This window comes from Cornus florida, unplaced genomic scaffold, assembly GCF_030987335.1.
Source record: "Cornus florida cultivar Cherokee Brave unplaced genomic scaffold, ASM3098733v1 CherokeeBrave_3.0.0_Hap2_Chr04, whole genome shotgun sequence".
In the NCBI taxonomy this organism is placed as follows: Eukaryota; Viridiplantae; Streptophyta; class Magnoliopsida; order Cornales; family Cornaceae; genus Cornus; species Cornus florida.
This window is the reverse complement of record NW_026775574.1, coordinates 103,599,369-103,614,500: the sequence shown is the minus strand read 5'-3', so window position 1 is coordinate 103,614,500 and position 15,132 is coordinate 103,599,369. Positions and strand designations below refer to the sequence as shown.

Here is a 15,132-nt window from a genome sequence, read left to right as displayed (position 1 = left end):
TGGCCCGATGAATTCAGATGGGAGAGAATCTTAAACTTGTCACCCTTGCACTTCATTAGGTTTTTTTAAATAAAAAAAATTATATAATTATTCTATGTCTTAGATGTGAGCAAATGAATACCTTTGGTAATTATCATGAAGTTAAAAAGGTTCTTTATGGAACGCAATGAAGTGAATAATTGAGTATTCTGCATTGGCAAATTAATCCCAACTTAAACATAACATGAGATTTTCTGTGTTTCAATTATTACATAAATTTTTGAAGATGCAAGAAATTCCTTCTCCACTTTCTCTCTCTAGAATTCTTACACCTCAACCCAAAAAGATCCCCCTTCATTTCATTCCATCTCCTATTTATAGATATTTACAAGATATTTACAAGATATTTACTAATTGCTGGATCTGGGCCTATTCCTTCGTAAGCCTTGGTCACCTTTGATGGGCTTACTATCGTTCGGCCCATATGGCAGTGTCCTTCTATGGGCTGGCCCAGCTGTACGGATTGAATGCTATGTTTGCGAGTCGGATCTGGCCCATGTCATCCGGGGCCTCCTCAAGTGGCAAGTGGCATTCTAGCCGAGCGCCAGGCACTTAAGCAAGATAAGTGGCAGCTGGCACTATAAGCCGAACGCCAGACACTTGCTAAAAATTTAAAGCCAAGTGGCAAGTGGCATTCTAGCCGAGCGCCAGGCACTTAAGCAAGATAAGTGGCAGCTGGCACTATAAGCCGAACGCCAGACACTTGCTAAAAATTTAAAGCCAAGTGGCAAGTGGCATTCTAGCCGAGCGCCAGGCACTTAAGCAAGATAAGTGGCAGCTGGCACTATAAGCCGAACGCCAGACACTTGCTAAAAATTTAAAGCCAAGTGGTAAGTGGCATTCTAGCCGAGCGCCAGGCACTTAAGCAAGATAAGTGGCAGCTGGCACTATAAGCCGAACGCCAGACACTTGTTAAAAATTTAAAGCCAAGTGGCAAGTGGCATTCTAGCCGAGCGCCAGGCACTTAAGCAAGATAAGTGGCAGCTGGCACTCTAAGCCGAAACGCCAGACACTTGCTAAAAATTTAAAGCCAAGTGGCAAGTGGCATTCTAGCCGAGCGCCAGGCACTTGCCGTAAACAAACACACGGCGAAGCTAATATAAAAAGAAAAAGAGAGAAAAGATATGTATGTACTGAAGATAAGTTGAATAGAGCACAACACATAGGGAAAAAGAGTTCTGTCATTTCATTAATATTGAACATTGAGTTTACAAAAGAGAGATGTCCATCATTACAAGAAGATATGAACTAGAAGAATTCGAAGGAGCCCTAGCTAGACGCCTCAGTACCAACAGCATCCTGGTCTTGCCGACTCGCCTCCTCGGCCCCATCAACCGCCTCACCTTCATGAGGTGGGGAATCCAGGTGAATGACTGAATCGTTCGGCTGGGGTTCAGCGTCAGCAGTGGCTATAGAAGGAGCCACGGTTGACGATTGGGGAGCGGTCAGTGGCAGAGCGGTAGGAGGAGCTGTGATGATCCTTGAGGATGCAATGTCCTGGCACTCATCAAATATACGTTCCGCTTCGGTGGGTTCTGGGTCGACATAGACCCCCAGAGGTTCGATCCCCAGATCCTTGTCTACCTCATTCGGAGTGGAGCTGGTCTGTCCCTCATCCGGAACCCGGTCGGCGAAACCTTCCCGGAATCCTTGAGCATACCGAAGAGCACCGACCCTGGAGAACCGAGCGTGAAGGGCCAGCATCCCACCACCCACTCTGCTGATCGCGTCGATCAGAGCGGTACGCTCGTCCAGAGCTCTTTTTTCAAAAGCCATCCGAGCAGACTGTTCATCAGCTAGAAGGCGCTGGAGTTCTGCCTTCTCTTCTCTAATTGATTCCCGCTCAGTCTGCCAGACGCTCTTCTCAAGCTGGAGGGCGTCCTTCTCATCCTGAAGGGAATCATTCTCCTTCTTCAGGACATCTCTCTCTTGCTCGGCTTTGTCAAGCCGAACCAGCACCTCGGTATTCTTCATGGCAAGGAGGTCGTTTTCTTTATTAGCCACCTCCAGGCTGTCAGAATACTTTCGGGCCCTGGCGTTGCCCATCTCCACCTGCTTCTGCATGGCCATCATCCCGAACAATGTCTGCATAGGTGCACAATAAAAACGGTTAAACCAATAGTCAGAACGGGCGAAGGCAAGACCAAGTAATATAAGAGAATTCATGAGTTAGAAAATAAAAGTCACCTCCATAGCAGATTGGGGAAAGCGACTGAACACGTCCTTCTGGGAAAGGCCCTTTGCCGCCTCAAGGTCCTTCGGAGTCCACATGCTCCTGTAGTAGGCCATAGCGGTCTGGCCATCCTTCAGCATGGTCTCGTTCGGTTTCACGAACGTCCCATCCGTTCGGGTGTACCGAGGGGCCCATGGCGGTAAGCTGGGGATAGAAGGGGGGCCTGAAGCAGAAGCAGAGCCACCAGCTGCAGGAGGCCCAGAGGGAGAAGGAGCTCTGATCGCTCGGTGCAAGAGAGTACCCGGCCCAGAGACCCGGGTCCTTCTAATGAGAGGCTCCTCCTCAGGATCGATTTCACTGTCAGGATGAGGCCTTTTGCCTCGTTCTTTGTCCCGACCGCCCCCCGCAGCAGCAGGAGCTATGGTAGCTGGGGAGGGCGCGTTCTGGTTGGCAGCAGGGGCGCTGGCAACAGGGTTAGTAGCCACTGCGCTCGGGACAGTGTCAGATATGGTGGCTGAAGAAGAAGCTGACGCTGGAGAGGAGGTCGCCCCAGCAGCAGGAGTGGCTGGGGGAGTATTTTTCCTCCTGCCAAAAGAGGGAATCTGAAGTCTGCTCATGTTGTAGCCGAGTGATGAGAGCGCAAAGAGGTTGTCTGAAGTGAGGAGATCTGAGCAGGAAGGAATATCGTTCAGAACGTATCTCTTCAAGTAGTTACTCCTATCCCTGCAAACACTATAGCTCAAGTCATCACAAGGTATTCCCAAGGAGCGGCATAAGTAAGTGCAAAAACGAGGAACGCATGTTTCACAGGGGCAGTCATGTTTATGGGATTTGAATTTTTTATAGGAGGAGACAGAGCAGACACCAAAGGCGCTCGGGATTGGGTAACCCTCTGCAGCCGGCGAAGACCAAGCCCCACTAATGCCCACTATGCTATCCCTCCAACCCTTTTCAGATTTTATTGTGTCAGTACATATGGACATCTTCTCGAACGGGTAGAGGTGGTAGAAGGGCTCGTTAATACGGATCTTACTCACCTTATAGCACAGAAGGAGGTCTATGAGGTCGAGGTCCAGATTTCTGTCACGCATCAACAAGAGCATAACAGATATGATTCTAAAGAAGTTGGGGTTGACCTGCAGAGGGGATATCCCCAATCTATTGAAGACATAACTAAAGAAAGGGTGCAGAGGGAACCTAACAACATTCAATTGAAGGTTTGTGAATAAGACTTCGCCGGGCAGGAGGCCGGTGCCGGTCGTAATGTTAACGTCTTGGGGGCAAACCCTAACTTCGATGTTATCAGGAAGTCTAAGTCTCATACGAAGAACATCCAGATCTACAACCATGGTGGAAGTGATAGAAGAATCTACAAGAGGGTAAATGGAAGCCTGCCGAAAGTAAAAAGAACGAAACTAACCTCGAAGGACTGCAAGATCGCTGGAAGAATGACTCTTGAAGAATTTCACCAAGGAAAGCTTAGCACTGTTTTAGAAAAGAGAGAGACTTGGCTGATGATGGAGACGGTAAAGGGAAGTGAAGTGAAATTCTAGAGCATTATAAAGGCGAGGGGGCCCGAGGGCCGAAGCGTCGGGAAGGCGAGAAATCCCTCGAGCCCCGGAACATTGATGCTGGATCTGACCGTCCACTCCCCCACGTGGTTATCTCGAGCCGTCAACATCATGATGAGACGCCATCAATAATTACCCCTTATTTAATAAGGGGCAATTATGGGGGCAGTTGAGGAGGCCCCGGATGACATGGGCCAGATCCGACTCGCAAACATAGCATTCAGTCCGTACAGCTGGGCCAGCCCATAGAAGGACACTGCCATATGGGCCGAACGAGAGTAAGCCCATCAAAGGTGACCAAGGCTTACGAAGGAATAGGCCCAGATCCAGCAATTAGTAAATATCTTGTAAATATCTTGTAAATATCTATAAATAGGAGATGGAATGAAATGAAGGGGGATCTTTTTGGGTTGAGGTGTAAGAATTCTAGAGAGAGAAAGTGGAGAAGGAATTTCTTGCATCTTCAATTTTGTTTCGTGATTTTGCTAAGACGATAACCTGTGTCAAACCAGAAGCTATTGTTACCAAATATTTAGAAAATGGTTAGCAAAAGCAATTCAAATTGAGTAGGATTTGAAACAAAACAAATTCCGCAAATATACTCTCATAATTCAACACCGAACACATGTAGTCCCCTGTGCACTAGCCTGGGGTGGTGGCTTCAAAGGGATTCGAACTGCCGATATCCAAAATGTGAGGTGAGTTTTTGCCGTTAGACTATCCCATTCGGTTGTGCAAATATACCAACACAAGCACCAAGCAATATTTGTACTTTGATTTAGGTCAAACTTACACATTCTTTCTTACCAAATTCCCAACCCATCGTTATAATCAAATTGAGCTTTATTTTCGTATAACATAAAGGAAGTACATTTCTCCTGTTCACAAATTAAGGGATTAAAAAAAAAATTCCCGTACATGCCATGAAACAAGTCCAAGACTTCCTCCAATTTGAAGTGTTTACAACTCCCTCGCTTGAATCAAAGGTTTATTTTTACCTCTGGTCTTTCGATTATTATCATTATTACAACGAAACTGTCATGAAGACGAACAGGAATTACCACGGAAAAAGTTGCCTGTAACCAATTTAGGCAGCACGGGTGACAGCTGCGTGTATTGCGTCTGCAAGGTGTGGGACCGTCCTCGAGCTCAGACCCGCCATGCTAATCCTCCTGCAATTCGTAGATGGATATAATTAGAACATTGAAGACACCATTTGCTTTTCTGTCATGGGACGACACACTCAGAGTGCCGGCAAATTACATAAAATCACAAAATGAAGAAACAATACCCAAAAGATAAGGTCTGAACATGCTAAATGGCATTTAACAATATTTGAATACATCATTAATTGCATCTCAAGTCGAGATGAAATTTTACAAAGAGGACCTCCCTTTGAGAAGAAAGAAATTGGCACTGCACTTTGGATGCAATATAGTATTAGAATTTCTCCAGAAATTATAGATGGTGACTGGTTCCATCTGTTTTTCAAGTAATTGTTCTCCTAAAAATATTTTTATCACTTTTTGGTATTTGGTTATCCTTTAAAATTAGTAAAATATTTTCCAAATAATATTTTTTTTATATATATATATATATATATATATATATATATATTTTATGATGAAAGGTGAAAAATGAATTGCGTCATTTTCTTGCCAGCCACCCAAAGTGCAATCCATGAATCAGTCTCTCCCCAACCACCTCCAACCCACACACCACGTGCGCACACAATCATCTCCAGATCAATCTCCCCCCACACCCACACCCACACCCACACCCACACCCATGCTCACCCCCAATCTGCCAAATTACTCCCACACCCACACCCATGCTCACCCCCAAACTGCCAAATTACTACCAAATCAGTCGCAGCCACCCAAACATGGCCCCCAGTTAGTGATCCCGGCTTAGCGAATCCTTTCTTCCGTGATGAACTGTTGGCACCAGTCCTACCTCCCTTATCAACCCTCCCCTATCCCGCAAATTGACCAAAAAGGAAAAAAGAAAAAAGAGGAAAAACATCCTGCATAAACAATTAAACTTCAGATTACATTACAAAGCATCCTTCATCCCCACACATGCTGAGAAACCATAAACACCTGAAGAAGTTATCCAAATATAACAACTCCACTTGAACACCCCGGCCAATCTCAAGGAAAGAAAAAGAAAAAAGACTGGACGTCCTATAGAAACAATTATGTTTTGACTAAATTCGATTCAAAAACATCTCCATCTCCATCTCCTTGCGCACTGAAAAACCATAATTCCTTGAAGAAGGCATCCAGACACTTCCAATTCCCAATTCTGCGTAGTTCTATGGCAGAACCACCTTCTTCAACCTTGACATAATCCGATATTGGTGATTTTCTATCCAAGGCAATCCAAATAATGTCCAGGAAGCAATTTCCAGAGGGACCCCACCACAACAAATGCCATGCCAAAATCTCACCCTTCTACCATCGACTAATAAAAAACCAACAAATATGTAGAATGCCCTCTACTCTTCCCGGTCCCCTTCCAAAATCCAGCCCCATAAGTACAAGAAACGTCCCTTGAGAAAGTGAACACATGCCTCTCATCATTTTTCTGACATTCTAGAGCAAACAAAGTTCCCCCCTCCTTTCTTCTCCCACAGGGATATGGGCATATGTTGGTAATATTCAAGCTCATAGGAAGACTAAAACCTAAGTCAGGAAAAACCAAGATTTTACCAACCAACCAATTTGCATCATCCGAACTCATTGGAGCCTCTAATGACATTCGTATACGATATTTATGATTGTCGTGTTAGACTCTAGATGACATGGCACACATGGCCAACCAACATTTGGGCTTTGCACACTTAATAATAGAAAATTCCACTTTTGTATGTTGTTTTAAGGCTGGATACAAAAATAATTTTTCCTTCTATTTCCCCTCTTCTACTGAAATACGCGGACATAAATATTGTTATATTGCTAATCTTGGGCATGGTAGAAGCAAGTGCACATGATAATTACTGCATATGATACATATTGGACTTATTTTACGTAATTAAGTCATGTAATGGATCTTCTTACCCATCAGATGTCATGTAGATGTGGTACTCTTTAGTCATGAAGGCAACTTGCTGTGAGTTCAATCCTGTGAAAGTAAACATTCCAATCTGCTTGATAATGTGACTCCAGTCGCCAGGTGTACCTGCCAGGAAAAAAAGAGAACATAGAAAAAAACATAAAAATTTACTCTGACCCAAGATATGTCATTTATCCTTCTTGATATCAATCAAATGCAAACATTCATTCAGGTCACTTTTGAGCAGAGTGATGAATGTCTAGTTGAGAATGCTGGGTAAATCGAACAAATTGGTCAGGAATCAGGATAGAGACCCAGATTACAGTGGTTTTTCCTATCAAATTGAGTCAAGATAATAATAAATCCAGGCTCTATCAGTCAGCATGGAAGTACAATATTGCGGTTGACAAAGTTTCATGTTCAAAGATGAAGAACACATTATTACATTTCATTAGCATTCAATTATCATTTTCCCTCCAGTCCCTGATGTGTAAAAGTTCATCAAATACTAATCTAAGACAAAAATCAAGACTCAAATAACAAATCCATAAATCATTTTGCCCTATGCTAAATAAACTAACAAAACCACACAAGAGGGAGCTGGAGCTGAATATAAGTGTGTGAATGTACAAGCATGCATGTGCAAGAGACACTTATGGATACTCAAAGATCAATCGACAATGTCAGTGAAGGACTGGTAATTCAACCCGAAAGATGAAAAAACAAAAGTGGACAAAATATGAGGGGACACTGCCATTCTTGTACAAGGTAACTTTTCAAATATATTACCTCTAGCACGAAGGGCATCAAAAAGTTTCTGCCGCATGCTGATAATACGATCAGCCATTGCCTTCAACTCAATAGTCCATTCATTATACATATTCCTGTAGAGTAAATTTCACCAACTTAAAAAACAAATTTAGAAGTATGAACTCGACAAACAGAAGAAATAATGCAAAATATGAAATGAGATGTCTACTATGCAAGTCCAGTGTGGATTTTAAGAGAAAGTGGAAAGCATTATATCAGTGTATTTTCTTCCCATTATACACATTTGAGAATCCACTCTAGATAATGTTCACTCTTGATTGGTTCATTCTACGATATGTATGTATTCTTAGATTGGAAAAATAAAAAAATAAAAAAAATAAAAGACATGGACTCATAAAAACTCCAAATCTTTTGGAATACTTCAATACCTGTCCTTGAGGATGGTAGCCACAATAGATGGACCATGAATTGGTGGATTAGAATACATGGGCCTGATCACAAGTTTCAACTGGCTCTCAACCCTGCTAGCAACATCAGCTGTCTTGCAAACCTATCAGCAAATTGAGTAAAATTTGAATGTAAGATGACCAGCAAAGAATGGAAGAACAATGATACTGCGCTACAAATCACACATCCAAGGGGGTCACCATAGACCACCCTTTCAAGCTATAAAATATACCTCCTAAACTTTGCAATCTCGCCCATGAAATTGGTAATTTTTAATTTTTAATTTTTTTGTTCCTGAGACCACCTCAGACTAAAATATTGACAAATTTTAAACTAAATTCCTGTATTGCCACTGTATTATGTAACTGAAAATTGTTTGGTACTTTTAGAAGTTGCATTAAAAAAAAAAAAATGCAAATGTGGAAAAAACTAAAAGCCAGCCAACAAAAATTTGCTAAGGAAAACTACTGATTTGATGGCTCAATAATTAACAGTTCAAATAAACTTACCAAAATCCATTGCTTGCTGTTGTGAGCTCCTTTTTCATTTAGAGAACTTATAAATCGATAGTAGATATTGCCAAGGGATGAACCGAAAAACTTTTCAATTTATTGGAAATTCTAAAGTCCTTTAAAATTTATGATAAAAGAAGTCATTCCCACATTTTTATATAAAAAAAGAAGGCACAAACACAACCCAGTCACATTGATATTCTTCAAGAATGTTTCACTCAATAAGGAAAAAGGTTTTAAGTCTTCTTTTCATATATATTGGTTTTCTTTTTCTTTTTATATTTTATTTTATGTTCAGGTAAGGTTAACAAAGTCTGTGCATGACAATATGAAAATAAAAGAAAAAGAAAGAGGGATATGTGAACAACAACAAACAAGTGGGGTGAGGGGGTTATTTTACAGATGTCCCTTATAAATATATACTAGTAGACATCAGGACTTTAACGGTCAACACAGGATCAAGATTTATATGAAATGAGTGAATATTCATCCTGGTTAGAAAAGAAACACAATGCACTCCAAAATTATGGGCATAATTTTGTGAGAACTTCAACACAGTGGACATTCAGTTCTTAAAAACAGATCTTGAGTGTCTTACTATGCTTAAGGCACCAACACGTTCACCATAAAGCCCCATATTCTTTGCATAGCTCTGAGCTGCTAGAGCTTCACCGCCATCAGCGACAAACATGCGAACGGACTGCGCATCAGCATCCAGATTTCCACTTGCAAAACCCTTCAAATGCCAAATATACATCAGCTTAAACTCTTGAAGATGCTCAACAAAGGATATAGTATTTTTAAGATTCAAATTAGGATCCTAGTGGATTGAGGAATCCAAACTAGTTGAATGCACAGTTACCCACCTGATATGCACTATCAAAGAAAGGTAACAGCCCTTTCGATCTCATCAACTGCCTAATCTGCTCCCACTGCTGAAGGGTGGGATCAACACCAGTGGGGTTATGGGCACATGCATGAAGAAGCACTATTGCTCCTGATGAAGCAGAACCAAGGTCTTCCAACAAGCCTATAATCCATAGGAAAAAATATCATGAAATAAACAAGAACTGCACAAACGCAAACGGATATACATATACATGAGCGCGTGTGCATGCATACACAATGCAACATACCATGGTGGGGAAACTTACACATGCAGATACTAAATAGTACAAAATTTGATACATTGTTGTAAACTATTAGATAAAAACAAGGTATCAGGGTAATCAAAGATATATAAAGTTAGTAGGAAGATGAAAACCATTTTTTTTTCCTTATTCTGATATGAAGTAATGTATAGAATTTCATATAGATAAGTCAAATAAATGGATGTGCAACTCGCAAGGTAATTCCAGGAAGGTCAGCATCTCATCCATAAGGGATGATACCAAACCTTGGAAGTTGAGTCCACGAGTTGCTGGATCATAATAGCGGTAGGTCTTCACAGATAATCCTGCCAGATTGAAAATTTTTGGATGGTTTCCCCATGTTGGCTGAGGAATGTATATCGTGTGCTGCAGGTACAAGTCCAAGCGAGTCACATAATAATATATTATGGCAAAGAAAGAATAAAAAAAACCAAAAATAAAATCATAGAAAAAAGAAGAAGAAGAAAGCAGTGATCAGTTTACTTCGTGATAGTGTTTTGCCAAAAACTCAGCTCCAACTCTCAGTGAACCAGTACCAGACAAGCACTGAACAGTTGTAATTCTGTTCTCTTGAATAGCGGGGCTGTGCGAACAAGCAGAGATAAAATGCAGATAGGGCAAGACAAGTTAGAAAATTCCATGTCATGTCTTTCATTTACCAACAAATTTTAAGTTATTGTTTTACCCCTCCTAGGTTCCTACCAAATAAAACATTGAATTAATGCTCTAAAATGAGTGAAACTTATGCTCCAGGAAGGACCTAACACTAGATGCTGGCACTTCACTATTTGTCATAAACCTCAGACCGTGATGCTTTCTTTTTGAAAAATCACAAAAACAAAATTGTCCATTTTTTTCTCCATAACACACACACACACACACACACACACACAAATAAACAAACAATAAAAAAAGGAAAAGAAGAACAATATTATAAAAAAAGAAAACAAAAATAAAAAAAGAGAGCAAATAAAGAGTCCTGAAGCAGAACTGAAAATCCAAATCATATGTCTGAACTTTATTTATTTATTTATTTATTTTTGATAAGTATGTCTGAACTTTATTTGAAAATAAAATGTCAAAATAATTTTAAGTTTATTGTAAAGTTGATAACAAATTAATTTCATATTTAAAATTGAGATAGTAAGCAGAATTCTTCTGAGGCTCTACTTTACCTTATAAATTTTCTAGTGCATCTTAAAATCACATCCTGTAATTTATAATTCGTTTATCTGCAACGACTCCTTGCCCAAGAAAACACTTTAAATCAAATTCCTAAAGATTTATAATAACAACTATTTTTCTCTAATGTCTTTCAGCATACCTGTTAATTGTTGTATATACATATTTGATATTTCTTCTGAGGCTCTATTTTTCTAGTGCATGCAGCACATACATATTTATCACCAATATGAAGCTTTTTTCCAGCCTTGGTAAGTTTTAGAAGTTCTAAATATTGGCCTACCATAGTATTTTACATCCTTTGGAAAACAATAGAATGATTGAATTAGGAGTGTGCAATCAAGATCTTTTGTTCTCTTTGCAGACCAACTTCATTGTTATGGAACATTATGGCAGAAGATGTCAGCAGGATATGCCAAAGGATGAAGAAAACAATTTTGAGAAGGGATTCCATTTCCATTTAAAAAGGAGGAACAAGAACTTCTGAGGAAAATTATAACTGAAATATCCTTTATAATTTTAAAAAGCAAGAACAAGAACATGATAACATTTGTCATAAGATGCGAAAAAGAAGAACATGAGAGCATTTCTCATAAGATGCACTTCCTCACTTTGGTTAACAAATCTATTGATTTCCAGCCATCATAGCCACCTTTAGCGGGTCTGAATCATATATACTAATAATTGAACAAGTAAATTTCACCTAAAACAATTCACCTCACATTAATCAGCCTTATCATGCACTTACCTCACGCTGGTTGATGGAAATATCTATTTCCAGCTATCACAGTCTTTGGTGGGTTTGACCCATACAAATTGTGTATTTTTATCATATTTTTCATTTGAATATGTAAATTTTTACCAAATATAATTCAACTATCACTGTAAGACTGTACAGTTCTTAAAAAACATACAAGTACAAATAATCAATATATTATAGTACATGACTCCCAATGCCAACAGATGATCATATGACGTTTTAAACAGTTACGTGCAATCTACAGTTCTATATTAAGTGCTTCGACTTTGTACCTGTCAGCACCAAATATAAGCTTTGCACTCAATTTATTGAAATCTGCGAGCCCGACAATCGGAAGATACTCCTTTATACGAGAGCTGTAAATCAAACATATTGAATCTTAATTACAATTACCCATAAAAAAGTTATGACTGCAGTCACGAGAATAAGACGAATTACCTGTCATTAACAAGTAGTTGCTCAGCTCGTCTCACGACATTCAGAACAAGAGGTTTTCCTTCCTGTTATGGCATAGATAAAGCCAGCCCCCCACCCAAAAAGATAAAATAAAACAAAATTAGAGGTGATGATTAAATGGTGTGCGCAAGCATGCAGGCTCCAGTTCAGCTTCTTCAAAATTGTATTTAGCACAATCATAAAGAGCATCGACATTGTACATCACAATGTGTCGTATAACTGTATGGAGATTACTGAATTGGGAATGACAGCATCACCGAGTCACCGTGATACAGTTGAGTGTAGTATGATATGTGACTAATGTGAGAAGCTAGTGGTTGGAACAATTATGGAGGATCCAGACACTGCCAGGTCAGGATGGACACAGTCTCTGCCTCTGAGTATTGGCACATCAAATCTTTTTAAATGTGAACTCATATGAAAATTTGCAGTTTTGCCTCTAACCACTCAAGCATTTCCATAATTTAAAAAGGAATCTCACCTCCGTACGATAAGCACCAACCCCCAAATTCAACTTTACTGGACTAGGATCTTTGTTATATGCAACAGTGACCTGTTTATTGGAGATAAGATCAGAAAGCTGTCAAGAATACTGAACAAAAATTCTGTCAAGTTTTAAAGACAAATCTATACATGGCAAAGAGAATGAAGAGCTAGACAGAGCAAGCAAAAAGATTTAACCTACACCAACTCACCTATCCTAAGGATTTTAAAGTATGCATGGTATGAATCAATGCAAGATATGAGTTGTCCAAGCAGCCTTTCAATCCCATTCATAGAAAAAGTAATCCCCTAAATAGATGCTCATGTGACCAAAATGTAGTTGGGAAAAGACATGGTGAGAGTGTGTGGGAATCAAAACAAACCAAGATAAATTTGCCAAGAAATAAAATAAAGGGTCAGAGAGAAAGTTAGGGTTTGAGAAATAGTTGTTCTCCTCTATATAATTTCTTTAAAAAAAAAATTAAAAAAAAAAAAAATTGACATTTGAAATTTTCCTACATCCCCTATATCATTTGTCTTTCAATTGTCTTTGATGTTCTTTTTCATTATGGGTTACCACTATTATCCTTGAAAACGATATTGGAAGATAGCATTAAGCAAAAGGTTCAAAACAAAAATGGAAGAATTATATTGTGGTGACCTAGATCAAATAAAATTCACTGTAATTAACAATGATTTTAAAGTTGGAAAAATATTATATGTATCAAATCTAAAGGTTAATTATAGAACAGTGAGCATTTGAGATTCTTTTACTTCATCATTTTTCTTTCCTGTATAAATTAAGCTGTCTCTCTACCTTGCGAGTAGGAGAAGATGGATTAAGTGTAAATATTATACCTAATAATACCAACAAAGGAAGAAAAAAAAACCAGTTGAGGTTCATGAATTCATGGCAGAGCCCACCTTGAGACCTTAGATTGAATATACCAGTGGATTGCCAAATGAATAAGTTTGTAATCCAACCGAATGACAAAATTTGAAAATACATGGGCGCTTTTTTCTTAAGGGGGTAATTAGCTTTTTTTGGTAATTAGCTTTTATTTTTACAATAGCTGGTAGTGACATTCATTTTGGAAACTAAAAGGAGAGAGAGGGTGGTGTTGCAATACTTGGAAAGTAGAATAGTGGGTTTGGAATGTAACTATTAGATTAATCTAACGGTTACAATAGAAAGTGTGGATAAATTCTCTTACTCACCGTTTAGCAAGAGATCACTACTCTATATATTTTGTTCTCCAAACACTCCCAATCTGCAAACCTCAAACGAAACGAAAGTTTTGCAGACTCAGAAATTCGAGACTAAAAATTACAGTAACAAATTAAACCTCTAAAACAACAATTTGATCCACAAACGTCACATAAAACCAGAATTGGAGAAAATTTGAGCAAAGCAAACATAGAGAGATGAAGTAAGAGAGAGCAGAAGAAGATTCCAGGTTCAAAAACTGAATCAACACAACTACAGTAACACATTTCAGACAAAAAGGTAGGAGAGAATTAGAAAAATTAAAAATATAAAGACTCAAAATTACAGTAACGACTTTAATCCCAACTAAAACGCGAAGAGAAAAGAAGCTTGAATTAAAATCTGATCAGCGTATATATACACATGTATACACATATATATAGAGAGAGGACGTTCAAAACTGAATCAAGACCACTGCATCAACAATTTGATCCATTGATCCATAAACATTCCATCAAAACAGAATTCGAGCAAGTATGAGCAACGGAAACGCATATACATATACATATATATACACACACATTTTCATATATTTAACATAAAGAACCAAAAAAATACTTGAACTACTTTAACCAGCACAAACAAGAGTATATATGCATATGTGCATATATGTATATAATAGATATATATAGAACGTTCAAAATTGAATCATCGACGATTTGATTCATAAACGTCACATAAATGCCTGGTAACATAATTGATAAAAGGTAGAGAGAGAGAGTTTAGAGAGATACGCCGAGGATGGGATCTTCAGGAGCCCGAGAAACATGGCCGAAGACAGAATTGTGAGCCGAAGTCGCTGAAGCCGAGATCGTAGTCTGGGAGTCCATGACCGACGGCGACGAGCCTTCCAGGTGTCTGACCAGAGCACTTAACCTCCGATCGGTGGGTGACGTTAACTGAGGGTGCATTTTAGCCTTTTTGTATCCTTCCCGCGACTAGACTACGCTTTCCTCTTTCTCTCACCGTTCGACTTTTCGCGTATTTGACCGTGACGGTCTTCCTACCATTAAAAAGATGGGAAAAGATGACGCGGCGAGTGATGGAAAGGTCGTTTATGGTGACGTGGAGATGTGGGGTCCACTGCAACTGCTGTTGTTTGACAACGTAATAGGCAATAGCGATAAGCTTGCCAGATGATGCTAACTTGCTACGGTGCTAACTGCTAAGGTACGCTGGGTTGCGTGGCTCGTAAAATAAGGCGGTTGGGCACGTGGTCCGAGACGGAGAAATTTTTAGTGACACGTGGCAAAGAAAAAGGCC

At 39.5% G+C, this 15,132-nt stretch overlaps 1 protein-coding gene across 1 annotated transcript; it reads right to left on the bottom strand.

The window, feature by feature from the left end:
- Window positions 1-4,608: 4,608 nt before the first annotated feature.
- On the bottom strand, window positions 4,609-14,861 carry LOC132304383 (aspartate aminotransferase, cytoplasmic). The gene is made up of 12 exons (XM_059802036.1): window positions 14,604-14,861; window positions 12,601-12,672; window positions 12,102-12,163; window positions 11,936-12,019; window positions 10,205-10,304; window positions 9,967-10,087; window positions 9,437-9,600; window positions 9,169-9,306; window positions 8,040-8,161; window positions 7,630-7,724; window positions 6,846-6,966; window positions 4,609-4,955 (listed from the first exon to the last, which is right to left on the bottom strand). Exons 1-12 carry the CDS (start codon window positions 14,778-14,780, stop codon window positions 4,871-4,873), a joined length of 1,341 nt encoding a protein of 446 aa, XP_059658019.1. The 5' UTR covers window positions 14,781-14,861; the 3' UTR covers window positions 4,609-4,870.
- Between the last annotated feature and the right edge of the window lie 271 nt (window positions 14,862-15,132).